Raw genomic sequence first — 14,312 nt, forward strand, 5'->3', positions numbered from 1 at the left:
GTATGTATATCAGTGGAAGAGAATGGAGAGTATAGAAATGGATACAAATATCACTCGAATTGGGTGCCAGAGTAATTCAGGGGGGAGAAGACAGTCTGTTCAACAAACAGTGCAGGGAAGATTGGGTATACGTTTGCCAAAAAGTATATCTCAACCCTTATCTCCAAATACAAAATTACTTTGAAATGGTTCATAGACCTAAATGTAAAAGTTGAAGTATAAAACCCTTCAAAGAAAATGTTTTAGAAAATCATTGTGACCTTGGGTTAAGCAAGGGTTTCTTAGCACACAAAAGGCATGAATCATTTTTTTAAATGATACATTGGACTTTTTTTTTTTAAGTTTATTTATTTTGAGAGAGACCGAGACAGTGCAAGTGGGGGAGAGGCAGAGAGAGAGGGGAGGAGAGGGAATCCCAAGCAGACTCTGTGCTGCCAGTGCAGAGCCCAACGTGGGGCTTGAACTCAACGAAACCATGAGATCCTGACCTGAGCCAAAACCAAGAGTTGGATGCTTAACCTACTGAGCCACCCAGGCGCCCCGGTGAATTGGGCTTTCTCAAAATTTAAAACTTTTCCTATTCAGAAGACACTTAAACAAAGGAAAAAATAAGTCACAAACTGACAATGCAGATCTGAAAGAATTTCTATTGCAGAATGTATAAAGAACATTTATAATTCAGTAATAAGGCTACCCAGTTTTTAAAAATGGACAAAATTTTGAACAGATACTTCCCAAAAGAAGATAAAAGAATGGCAAAGAAGCACATGAAAAGGTGCTCAGCAGCATCAGGCAAATGCAAATTAAACATTAAAGCAAGACACTGTACATCCACTAGTGTGACTAAGGCTGAGAACATTAAGTGCTGAAAAGAATATAGATCAGCTAGATACCTCATACATTGCTGATGGGAATGAAAATATTTCAGCCACTTTGGGAAACAGGTTGACAGTTGACTGAAAAGTCAAGTTTATACTTTCTATACAGTGAAAGTTCTTCCACTAAGTATTTACCAAAGAGATATGCAGACATGCCCACACAAAGACCTGAATGTGAATGTTCACAGCAGCTTTGTTTGTAAGACATAGGGTTGTAAACAGCCCCCAAATCCATCAGCTGGTAAATGGACAAATCATAGTATATTCATACAGTGGAATACCACTCTTGCATAAAAAGAAACTAGTGACACAGGCAGCAACAATACAGATAAATTTCAAAGTGTTTTATGCTAAGTGAAAAAAGCCAGACAAAAGACTACATATTGTGTGTTTTCATTTATGTGATATTCTAGAAAAGGCAAAACTGTAGGGAAAGAAAACAGATCAGTGATACCAGCGCCGGGGGCGGGGGGGGGGGGGGGGGGGTTGACTTTAAAGAGCCAGGAGGGAACTTTCTTGGGTCCTGGGAACGTTCTATATCTTAATTGGGGTGTTGGTGGTTGCATTACTGTATACATTTGTCAAAACACAGTCCTCAAAAAGAGTAGATTTTGTTGTATGTAAATTATGCCTCAATAATCCTGACTTTCTTTAAAAACTATAAAAGGATTCTGTAATAAATGATACATAAAGTTAAGTCAGTTTAGGTATGCACAAAATCTAGTCCATTTTAACTGCATTTCCAACGTGGACCTTAGGGTTCTTATTAATTTAGAATGACCACTAGTGCTTCTGAAAATGAAGGGTAGCAATCAGTGTGCATCTTTGATTCAATGAAAATTAATGAAGATACTTGCACTTTAGGTATTGCCCTAAACAAATCCCTATATTCTGTGAGTAGAAGGGAATATAGTTCAAACAAATACATGTATACATAATAATAAAATTATAATTGTGAGAAGTGTAGCAGCTGCGAGGTATAAGTGTGCTATGAAGGTGTTCCACAGAGAAATAACACCCTTAAGTGAATTCTGAAAGCTGAAATAAGAGGAATAAGAGGGGTGGTGGGTGGGTGATTATAGCAGATGATGAGGCTGGAGAGTCAGGTGGGAGCCAGATCACGTAGGGTCTTCCAGACTTGAGTGGAAGATTGGTAACTGTCATTTGGATTTTGCTGCATGATAAAGCACCCCGAGCTTAGTGGCTTGAGCAATAAATATTTATTATCCCTCATGATTCTGTGGGTCTGCTGGACAGTTCCTTCTCTAGAGTTGCCCGGCTGGAGCTGGATGCTCCCAGACATGGCCAGGGCTTCCCGTGGTATCGTTCATCAGTCACAGAGTTCCCCAGCTCAGCAAGAAAGGGCGAGCCCCAGAGCACAGACACTTTTCAAGTCTCCACTTGTATCACGTTGTTCTGTTGCCAAGAGCAAGTCACATGGCCATGCCCAGAGTCTGTGGAGGAGACTACCCAAGGGGGTGTGGACTAGGAGTGGAATTATTTTGACCATTTTTGCAGATGGTCTGCCACATTGACCAATCCGTTAGTGTGTGATTTCACAAAGTATGTTGTGCATTGTTTCATCTACTTCTAAATATGTTATAAATTCTAACAGGGCTATTGACTGGTCGTACATCCCATCCTTTTTGTTGGGATGGGCCATCAGACCACTTTCTCAGTCTTAGCAAACATTTTACCTTTTTCTATGAAGGTGCAGCGAACTATTGCCAAACAGATTCAGATGGTCCGGCAAGTCGGTAAAGGCCGATATGGAGAAGTATGGATGGGTAAATGGCGTGGTGAAAAAGTGGCAGTCAAAGTATTTTTCACCACTGAAGAAGCTAGCTGGTTTCGAGAAACGGAAATCTATCAGACAGTGCTGATGCGCCATGAAAACATACTTGGTGGGTACACGTTCGGTTTCAGTCGATTCTATACTCTGACACGGTTAGTGGGGTGCAGATAGAACCCTGCCACATGGGCTTTGAAAACATACATGAATTCGCTTATGTGTGTTTGGCTGAAGGAGACCCAGGAGAATACAACAGTTTAAATACAAACCAATCCTGAATGCCCACCAACCACTTTATTTACTGTCCAACTAAGAAAACAAGAGTGAGTTTCAAATTGGAAGTAGTGTTAGTTTATTGGACTTACTCATACAGTAACAAAACCCAAGTTTTTGAAAGGTAATTTAAGCAGTTTTCTAGTATAACTTTAACTGTATGTACCTTTTTGCCTTTTGTAAATTAAACTACCCCCCACCTTCATTTACAAAGTAGAAAAATAATTTAGGTATGATCTGATCAGTAGGGTACATAGACTCCTTTAGCTTTCCTGACTTTTCAGCTACTATTTCCCTACACTTTAATTTCGAGAGTGCATAGCACATTGCCACAAGTATTCCAGACACTTAACTATTAGTTTCCTAGTGCTGTCATAACAAATTACCACAAACTGGGTGGCTTAAAACAACAGAAATTTATTTCCCAGAGTTATGGAAGCCAGAAGTTTAAAGCGAGGGTGTCAGCAGAGCCATGTTCTTTGAAGGCTCCGGGAGAGGCCCCTTCCTTGTCTCTTCCCAGCTTCTGGTGATTGCCAGCAATTTTTGGCATTTCTTGGCTTGGAGACCACACTCTTGCTGTTTGTTGTCATATGGCCTTCTCCCCTGTGTGTCTTTGTCCAAATTTCCTTCTTCTTGTAAGGATGCTGGTCATTAAGTTAGGGTGCATCCTGATGTCATATGACCGCATCTGAATTTGATTACAGCTACAAAGATCGTATTCCAAATAAGGTCACATTTACAGGTACCAAGTGGACATGAGTTGAAATGGGGGGGAGGGGAATGCTGTTCAACCCAGCACTCACTGACCTTTTTCTGAAGGGAAAGAGGACAAGAAAAAAGAAGGAAAGGAGCCTAGTATCATGGACCTGCTTGTCAGTGAGCCAGACGGAAAGGCAGATGCGATGAGGCTTGATGGACAATTGGGAGTTGGTTTAATTAGGAGCGGACTCTTAGTTGAACATTTTAACTTTATTGTTGTAATGTGTCCACTTTTCAATTTCAGAGCTTTTCCACATTCCTTCTTCTTGTAGTTCTTCATGCTTAGAGAATCATGTATATGGATAACATCCCCCCAGGTTATTTTCTGATATGTGATCTTTTTCTTAGTGATATAATTGTCGTTTTCATGATTATCATTAAGATTATTTTAAAAGTATTACAGAATTGTAGAGGTGTGCATATAAATGGCAGGAAAAAATTGGTAACACATTCAAGAGATTTTGTTAGGCAAATTAAATTTTTATCTGTACATGATGCCTAGGTTATTCTCTGTATCCTGAATGAACATTCATTATTCTTCCTACACACCTCCGATAACTAACCTTTTAAACTCATCAATTGAACAGGTTTTATAGCAGCAGACATTAAAGGTACAGGCTCCTGGACTCAGCTCTATTTGATTACTGATTACCATGAAAACGGATCTCTCTATGATTTCCTGAAATGTGCCACACTAGACACCAGAGCCCTGCTCAAGTTGGCTTATTCAGCTGCCTGTGGTCTGTGCCACCTCCACACAGAAATTTATGGCACCCAAGGAAAGCCTGCAATTGCTCATCGAGACCTAAAAAGCAAAAACATCCTCATTAAGAAAAATGGAAGTTGCTGTATTGCTGACCTGGGCCTTGCTGTTAAATTCAATAGGTAAGTGGTTCTTTGCTGCTTTGAAGTCATTTTTTTTTTTTTTAGATCTTTTTAATGTTTATTTATTTTTGAGACAGAGAGAGACAGAGCATGGATGGGGGAGGGGCAGAGAGAGAGGGAGATACAGAATCGGAAGCAGGCTCCAGGCTCTGAGCCATCAGCCCAGAGCCTGACGCGGGGCTCGAACTCCCGAACCGTGAGATCGTGACCTGAGCTGAAGTCGGACGCTCAACCGACTGAGCCACCCAGGCGCCCCTGCTTTGAAGTCATTTTAATCTCCAAAAGATATTTGCCTGTTTGGATTCAGGATAGTGGAATTCCAAACACGTATTTGTACTTACTTCTCTAAAGAAATAGTGGGGATTTTTTGGTCTTGGTGTTTTGTTTTTCTGTTGTTTTTTTACAAAAATTGCATCCTACCGTACATAATTCTTGATTTCCTGCTTTTTATTGTTTTAGACATCATTCTATTTCAGTTTATGTAGCTCTACTTCATTTTTTTTAAGTTTATTTATTTATTTTGAGAGGGAGCATGCACACACTTGTGGAGGAAGGGCAGGGGGCTGGAGAGAGAATTCAAAGCAGGCTCCACACGGTCAGCGTGGAACCAGTGTGGGACTCTAACTCATGAACTGTGAGATCATGACCTGAGCTGAAACCAAGAGATGCTTAACCAACTGAACCGTCCAGGCAGGCACCCCTGCTTCATTCTTTTTCACAGTGCTGATACAAAGTTTTCCGTTATATAGATGTAGTATAGTTTATTTCATCTATGACCTAACTGATGGGCATCAAAGTTGTCTGTATTTTATTATTTTTTAAAAAATACTTTAATAAACATTGTATTTTACCCATTTATAATATCCTCGAACACTTGTACAAGTATTTGTTTCTGGTGGATTCCTGGAGAGGAGGCTAAACAAAGAGTAGGTGCCTATCAAAGGATAGTGTGATTGCAGGCTGCCCCTTCAGGGGCCGTGCGTTGCTTTACACTCCCACATCAGTATACCGTTCTCCATCACCATTTGAAATTGTCAGTATTTTTTAAATAGAATTACCAAATTTTTAGGAAACCATTGAAACTATTTTCATATTGTTATAACTCTAGGAAACAGCAGGCAATTTACATTTCAGAATTCCTTTCAGGTTATAAAATAAAAGTACTCCATCTGTCCGTCTGTAATAAATTAATATTAAAATTGAAATCTTCTTCCCTAGTGGTTACAGTCTTCTGATCCTTTTGTTGTTCTTTGCCATTGTAGTGTTCATTGGCTCAACTATTCATTAGGTGCTGTTTAAGAAAACCTAAAATAGGGGCTCATGGGTGGCTCAGTCCGGTTAAGCGTCCATCTTTGGCTCAGGTCATGATCTTATGGTTTGTGAGTTTGAGCCCTGCATCGGGCTCTGTGCCAACAGCTCGGAGCCTGGAGCTTACTTTGGATTCTCTCAAAAATAAATAAATGTAAAAAAAATAAAAAAGAAAAAAAAAAGAAAACCTAAAATACATTATATTAATCTCAGCTTCAGAGTAGTTTCCAGAACCTGCCAGAATTGGGGGCCTGAGCAACAAAGCATTCATGTCTTCCAACTCTAAAATGTAGTCCAAGATTTGAAAAACCAATAAACATCATTTATTACTGATTGTCAATATGATTATGTAAACATTACTCACAACAGAACTAAGTGGATTGGATCCATAAAGAAGAAGAAAATGTAATCCTGTGTCACAAAGACTGAGTTTATCATGTGGGAATGGTAAAAACAAATGATTCCTCTCAGTTTAGTTTCATATTCACTTATTCTGGGATATAATTATCTACCACTTTTTCTTATATTCAGTACTGTCGTTTTTCTTGAAGAGGCACTAAACTTGTTTGGTGACAAAACTTGACTTGATATGTAACATATTTAAGGGGTATGTTACTGTTCTAAAATCTGGAAAATGCTAACTTTTAAAGTCTATGTGGCCCCAAGGAATTCTGTTAAGGGAATGTGGAGATATTAAGTAGGTAGGTAGATAGGTTTTGTTTTAATTTTATTTTTTACATATTTATGTATGGGGTGTGTGTGTGTGTGTGTGTACACATGTAGATAAACTGTTTTGTTCCTGACCCTCAACCTGAACATTGTCTCTGTTTCAGTGACACAAATGAAGTTGACGTGCCCTTGAATACCAGGGTGGGCACCAAACGCTACATGGCTCCGGAAGTGCTGGATGAAAGCTTGAATAAAAACCATTTCCAACCCTACATAATGGCCGACATCTATAGCTTTGGCCTGATCATTTGGGAAATGGCTCGTCGTTGTATCACAGGAGGTAAGACTAGTTAGTGTGTTTCCAGTTATGTTTATATCCTCATTATTGAAAAAGCAACAGCTCCATTTATATAACTTAGATGTCATATATGTTGGGGATCAAGGCCACTGCCACATTTTGTGATTTCACTGCAAGGACTCACAGGACTCAGCATATAGTTGTCCTCACAGCTAAGATTTATTACAGTGAAAGAATACAGATAAAGTCAGCCAAGGGAAAAGTGCACGGAGCAAAGTTCAGAGGAAATTGGGCACAAGCCTCCAGAAGCCCTCTCCCAGTGGAGTCACACAGGATGTGCTTAATCCCTCCAGCAGTGAGTTAGGACACTTGTGAAATATTGTCATCTAGGAAACTTCATGAGAGACCTAGTACCCAAAGATATTTTTAGAGCCAGGTTACATGGGCACCCTCCACCTAGCAAGGACCAGAATTCCAAACTCCTAGAACGAGAACAGCTGTTCAGCATAAACCATATTTGCACAAACCGTCTAGGCACAGTGAGCGACCTTATCACTTAGGAGAAGTTTTATATGCGTGTAGGGGACTGTTTACCTGGCAAGTTCCCAGACACTGGCCCAGCGCCAGCCCTCTATGCAGGCCTTTTCAGGACAGCAGTTTCAGGCCTGCCATGTTCACTATTCCCCACAAATCATGTTGTCTTTCTGCTGTAGAACAAAAAATAAAAACTGTATTCATTAGTAAGAACAAATATGTATGTAAATAATTAGACTAAAAAGGTAAATGAGCATTTACCTTACTTTTTTTAAGGGATATACATAGCTAAGTCCATAAGTTTCATAGGACCCTACCCTGATGGAGGTAGAGAAAATAATTAGGCATGAAAAAGAGAAGAACATACATTTACTGTTAAAAGTGAATCAGTTACTCTAATTCTTTTCTTCTTTGTGTAGGAATCTGTTTTAACTCCCATAGTTGAGTAAGAGGTGCTGAGTAGGTTGACATTTTTTGTGCCCACTGTGTTTTCTCACTCCCTACAGGGATAGTAGAAGAGTACCAGTTGCCTTATTACAATATGGTACCCAATGATCCATCATACGAAGATATGCGTGAGGTTGTGTGTGTCAAACGTTTGCGGCCAATTGTGTCCAATCGATGGAACAGTGATGAAGTAAGCAGAGCTCCGTCCCCTGAAGTGGTTGGTAAGTGTCGTCAAAGATCTTCATGTGCTCACCACATTCTCTTTACTTTTCAGTGTCTACGAGCAGTTTTGAAGCTCATGTCAGAATGCTGGGCCCATAATCCAGCCTCCAGACTTACAGCTCTGAGAATCAAGAAGACACTTGCCAAGATGGTTGAATCCCAGGATGTAAAGATTTGATAAACAGTCCTGAGGAGAAATTCTAGACTGCAGGAACTGTTTTCACCCAAGGAATGGGTGGAATTAGAGTAGAATAAGGATGCTAACTTGGTTCTCAGACTCTTTCCTCACTACACCTTCACTGGCTGCTAATATTAAACCTTTCAGTACTCTGTAGAATACAAGCTGGGAACTTCTAAACACTTTGTTCTTTATATATGGACGGCTTTATTTTAAATGTGGTTTTTGATGCCTTTTTTTTAATTGGGTTTTTATGAACTACATCAAGACTTCAATCCTGATTAATAAGTCTCCAGACTCTGGGTACTGAATTCCCTGTTCATAAAATGGTGCTTTCTGTGAAAGCCTTAAGAAGACAAATGAATTCAGCGGAGATGGAGAAATACACACTTTGCCTTCTACCTGAGGAAGTTTAATCTGTTTGTATCCCACCTTTGTAAACAGCCTATGGATTATGATCTGTTGGGGATACTCCTTAGTTTATGATAGTTTGTCATGCTTTGATGGTGGTGTGTACACACGTGCACGTGCACACATACACACACACACACACACACCAGGATTCTTCTGCTGCCATTCGAATTAGAAGAAAAGAATTTATGGATGCACAGGAAGATATTGATGGCTGTTGGTTTTGTGCTTTAAAAATGCATTATCTGACCAAGATTCTCCAATCACATAAAAGCCATTTATTTACCTTGCAAGTGAGCAAGCTTCTCTGCCAACTTTATTTTTTAACATGAAAGTTGATACAAAGGCCAAAAGAAGTTTAAAGTGTCTGTAAATTTGGTCTGTTTTTCTTTCATTACCATCTTTTTCTTCCTCCCTCCCTCCCCACCTGCTTCCTCTCCCCTCCCCTCCTCTCCCTCCCTTCTTTCCATCTCTTTCTTTTCTTTTTTTCTTTTTGGTAATTCTTACTTTTGTCCTGAGAATCATCTTATCCAAAGTTGGAACTTCCAATGCCATGAACCTTCTGAAGAAAAACACTTCTTATTGAAGTGAACTACTAATTACTGCATTTGATAGCAATGTAAGTGCCTATAACCATGTTCTATATTCTTTATTCTCAGTAACTTTTAAAAGGGAAGTTATTTATATTTTGTGTGTAATATGCTTTATTTGCAAAACACCTCCTTTACAACCATATTTTATATATGTACATACATGTATACTGTAGAAACCAGCTCCTGTGTACCTCATATCCCATTCTTAAGGGAAAAAAATTAAGAGATCATCAGAAAAAAAAGAAGTTATAAAGTAGAACTACATATAAATTTTCAGAATTAATGCATTCAAAAGCATATATCAAATCTAGGACTTTGTTATTTCAGGCATAGACTTTCAATAAGATGCTGTCATCTCATGTTTTCTTTGTGAAGGGATCCTCCAATTAGAAGTTTCTATTTCAGGGCTGATAGAAACTTACCAACAACTATTTTGGGCATTTAAATCATTTGAGACTTTTGGTTTTATGATTTCTGTTCCATAACTTGTGATGACAATGAAGAGTCAGGCAAAAAAAGCTCAGTATCTAGTGATATGACTATAGACTATGAAATGTCTGTAGCCATTACCTGTGTCTATTCCATAGAGCTATTATTCCGTACAATGCGACATATTTTATGCATGCCTTGTTATCCCAAGGAATAATTCTGATTTACTTAAACTTACACTTCTGTAATGCCTTTTTCCTGTTAATATCTTATCCTGAACAAACAGCTCACGGGTGCATAAAGTGAATAGTTTTTTTTTTGAATGTAACATAAAATAAATGTGATTATATCACAACATAGTTAAAAACCTTTAAAGGGGAGGAATCAGAGCACGTATCCATCCATTACTAAAAATCTGGCTGGCGTTTAAGGATGAAACTCTTACTTATTTATACATGAAACTTCACAAATTTGAGATTTTCTTGAATAGTTTTGACTAAGCTTAGTAGTTTTCATCTAACATAATTAAAGCTTGAAGTGTTCATCAAAATCAGTAAATGTATATATTGATAGTATACAATAACGTGCTCTTTCAGAATGTTCTCCCTGTGTCTGTACTGACAGATTCTAATCCATGCTGCCATGTGATTTAAGAACAATTCTGAGCTCTGATCATAATCTAAGGTTGCTTTATTTTTTATTGGATAAACTATAGATCTTGGAAATTATTTGTCATCTTAATAACAAAGTATGTAAAGAAAGGCAAACTCTATTCTTAGTAATGTTAAAATAGTGTGTGAGAGCAGACAATTACAGATAGTATATAAGTAGAAGACCACTATAATGATTTTTTTTTAATAAATAGATCTATGAAAAGTGGTATCAAGAATTAACTGCAGCGGCTTGTTCAGTTAAAATATTTTCTAAGATAGCATGTTCTTTAGAAAGCAAATGATGCCATATTTGAAATACTAAAGTCCAAAAAATATGCATGAAACTTATTTTCTTCTCTCCTTCCTACTCTCACTGTTAAATTTCTAAGTTCATCCAGTAAGTGAAATATTTAAAGACTAAGAGGAAGTATTACATAGTACTATATAGTTAATAATTTGTAAAACCCCAGGAGCCATTATTTGGCCCCGCTTACAATTTAGCTTGAATCTAGTTTCTCTGGAAATGTCTTCACAAAAGATATTTCGGTCAACATTAGAAGTGTCCCTAAACTTAGAGAATGGCCTATAGCTTTTGAAAATTATGTTTTACAAAACGTGCCCGATTTTTTATTTATGCAGTCTAAAAATACTCAGTACCTTTTTCTTTCATGCGTTTTACTTCTATTTAGGACAAAAATGTAATACAACTTTTAAAAAATCATGTATCTCTTAAACTGGCCCAAGATCAAATTCGATATTGAATTATTTATTCCAGGCAAGATGTTATAAATTAAGTCACTTATGTTTCTTTTCATACACGTTGTTTGGAAATGTTCCAAATACCTAAATTAACCTCAACAGGAGAAATACTAATTGATTTTCTAAAAAAGATTGTTGTAGCTCTTGTACTGTCGAAAGGGGTGGTATTTATTACTTGCTTGGGTCAGGTGTTAAAATAGGGTAGCAGTTCATCATATTGCCTCAGTGCTGTTATGAGAGTTACAGTGGAAAACCGCACAGAGCTGACTTGTGCATAAACACCAAATTAAATCTCCGGCTGGCAGCACGTGAAGCCACGTGTGATGATCATCCCATAAGGAAAGTATGTGAATACTGCTTTTGCAAAGGAGTAAATCTATTACTGTAATTTTAGCTTGTGCTCTGTACTATGCTTTCAGTGGAATTATTTAAGCTCTTTTAGTGACCATTGTCCTTGCCCATTTAAAAACTAAAATGTAGTATATATACTGTATAAATGAAAATATCATTATAGCTTAATTAGGGAAGTTGTACATAGACATCAAAAGAAGGGTTAAAAACAAGCAGTTTTATTATGCAATTGTAAAACACCAAAAATATAGATTCATCTTTGATATGTAACACACTAAATGTATTTTGTACAGCATCTGGTTTAAAAGGTGCCTTATTAAGTTTACCATTAATTGCTTTGTTCTATATATAGATTACATCCAATGTATCATTTTTAAGTAAATAACCTTATTTTAGTATACTTTAGTGATGTGTTTTGTGATACTCTGCTCGGACGGTATTGTGTGTCAAAAGTCACATGTCTGGTGAGATTTTATAGCAAGTTAGTGTATGTACACATGTCTCTGAGATGTGCATTTCAGCTACCGGAAATCCAGTGTGGGACACACAGCAGGTAAGTGACCACACACTCTTTCCTTCATGTAGATAGAGAAGTTACAAACCTATTACAATGAAGGGTTGTTTCCCTCTAAAAAAACTTTTTTTCTAATTCTAAAACTATGCACTCATTGCAGAAACTTTGGAAAACATAGAAAAGCATAAAGAAGCAAATAAAATCACTCGCAATTCTGCCACATGTTACCCCTATTCACTTTTGGATGTTGCCTTTCACTCTTTTCTACTGCATACTTTCTACAAAATTAAGACCATAGTATGTCATTAATATCCATCGAAACAACTTAAAAAAAAAGTTGAATACATAATATTCCAACAAGTAGATGGAATAATTTATTTTTGTAATTCCCTGTTGAATATTTGGGTTATTTCCATTGTTTTCAAAAATACAACGAATGTAGGGGCGCCTGGGTGGCGCAGTCGGTTAAGCGTCCGACTTCAGCCAGGTCACGATCTCGCGGTCCGTGAGTTCGAGCCCCGCGTCGGGTTCTGGGCTGATGGCTCGGAGCCTGGAGCCTGTTTCCGATTCTGTGTCTCCCTCTCTCTCTGCCCCTCCCCCGTTCATGCTCTGTCTCTCTCTGTCCCAAAAATAAAATAAAAAAAAAAAAACAAAAACAAAAACAAAAACAAAAAAAATACAACGAATGTATTGCACATCCGTATACCTAAATCTTTTAAATCATGAATTTATTCTCTTAGATTACATTCCTAAAAGTGAGACTAGTGAATATGAACTTTTAAAGGAATATTTAAGATGAAAAAATCAAAGGTTCTTGGTTAAATGTTGCCATATTTCTGCCCGGAGGGTTTCTCGTGGACACTCATACTAGTCATGTCAAGAGAGGGTCATCTTGCTACGTTGCTTCCAATTTCCATCTCTCTCTGCTACCATAGTGCCTGGTTTGTTGCCATTTAACTCATTTCTTTCTTTTTTTTTTATTTTTTTTTAGCGTTTATTCACTTTTTGAGAGACCGAAACAGTGCGAGCAGGGCAGGGGCAGAGAGAGAGGGAGACACAGAATCCGAAGCAGGCTCCAGGCTCTGAGCTATCAGCACAGAGCCCAATGTGGGGCTTGAACTCACAAACCATGAGATCATGACCTGAGCCTAAGTCAGACACTTAACCGACTGAGCCACCTAGGTGGCCCCAGTAACTCATTTCTTTATTGAGAGTAATGGAATCCATTTATCTGGCTTTACAGTGTTCTTGCTTGCAGCAAATAAGCTGGAAATGCAAGGAGGGACAATAGCTCTCCTGTTTTGCAGCAGTTTCATTTACCCTCCTGCATATATTCCCAACACCAATCAGAGCTGTGGGCAGTTGTGTGTAAATTCAATGTACCTTATGGTGCCTTAGGCAGTTGAACATGTTAAATCATCATAAAAGGTTTGGGACTGGTCAATGGTCTCCTTGCCAAAAAAGATGCATGGTTGGAGATAGCCTATTCTAGATTCCTTACAGGAACCCCCATTTCGTTCCACTGTAAGATGCTTTCTTGATACAATAGCACACACTCTCCTGCAGCCTGGGAAAGAAGAATCAGGCATTTCTTGGGCCTATCAAATACTTGCTAGCTTTCCTTGCATCTGTTAAAGGCTGACTCAAAACCCGGATCAGTATATTCATTTTTCCTTCCCAGCATAATCTGTTACTCTCACTGATTAGTTGGAATAGTGACTATTTCCAAGGTTTCTTTAATAGTAGTAGGACTATTAGAGTAAACATTAAGGGATGAGGACACTATTCTTTCAGAATAATCTAATCCTTGTAGGTAGTTTCAAGCAGACGCTAATTCAGTCATTAAATCTTCGCTCACTTGGAGAAATATTTATCTGCCTGTTGCTAGCACAAGGACCATTTCTGGCACTTTAGACTGTATGAAGTTAGACGCGTGTTCCTGCAAAGCCTTGCTTCAGCCCTTGGAGCAGTCCAGCCGTGACTAAGCAGACACGGTGCACCGAAGATAGCCAGCCAGCAGTGTAAGGCAGAGGCCACCCAGTGGCAGCGGCACTGCACTGGTCTTGGAGTTCAGTCCTGTGAGCTCAGGTTAAGAGCAGAAGAGCAGGTTAAGAGCAGAAGAGCAGGTTAAGAGCTCAGTCCCCCTAAAGCTGGAAAGCAAGAGGAGGCTTAGTTCAAGTGCAAAGGTACACCCAAAAAATATTCCAGATCGAAGCCAAGGCTGGGGCTGAAAGGTTAATCCCTAATTGCCCTTTGAGGTAGAGATTGTTACTCTCCTGTTTAGATGGAATATGTGTGGCCTGCCTGTTACTCCTCTAAACCGGATAGTCCTGGCCTTTGTCCAGTTAGTTTTACTGAG

General features: G+C 38.5%; 1 protein-coding gene across 2 annotated transcripts in view; it reads left to right on the forward strand.

Moving 5' to 3' along the window:
- Positions 1–11,839, forward strand: part of BMPR1A (bone morphogenetic protein receptor type 1A) — a 137,693-nt gene extending 125,854 nt beyond the window's left edge. For both annotated transcript variants that reach the window (XM_058696913.1, XM_058696914.1), the window contains exons 9-13: positions 2,590–2,782; positions 4,290–4,587; positions 6,729–6,904; positions 7,903–8,033; positions 8,118–11,839. In XM_058696913.1, coding sequence (XP_058552896.1) covers positions 2,590–2,782; positions 4,290–4,587; positions 6,729–6,904; positions 7,903–8,033; positions 8,118–8,243 — 924 coding nt within the window. In that variant the 3' untranslated portion in view covers positions 8,244–11,839. The remainder of the gene's footprint in view (positions 1–2,589; positions 2,783–4,289; positions 4,588–6,728; positions 6,905–7,902; positions 8,034–8,117) is intronic.
- The last annotated feature ends 2,473 nt before the right edge of the window (positions 11,840–14,312 follow it).

This window comes from Neofelis nebulosa, chromosome 13, assembly GCF_028018385.1.
Source record: "Neofelis nebulosa isolate mNeoNeb1 chromosome 13, mNeoNeb1.pri, whole genome shotgun sequence".
In the NCBI taxonomy this organism is placed as follows: Eukaryota; Metazoa; Chordata; class Mammalia; order Carnivora; family Felidae; genus Neofelis; species Neofelis nebulosa.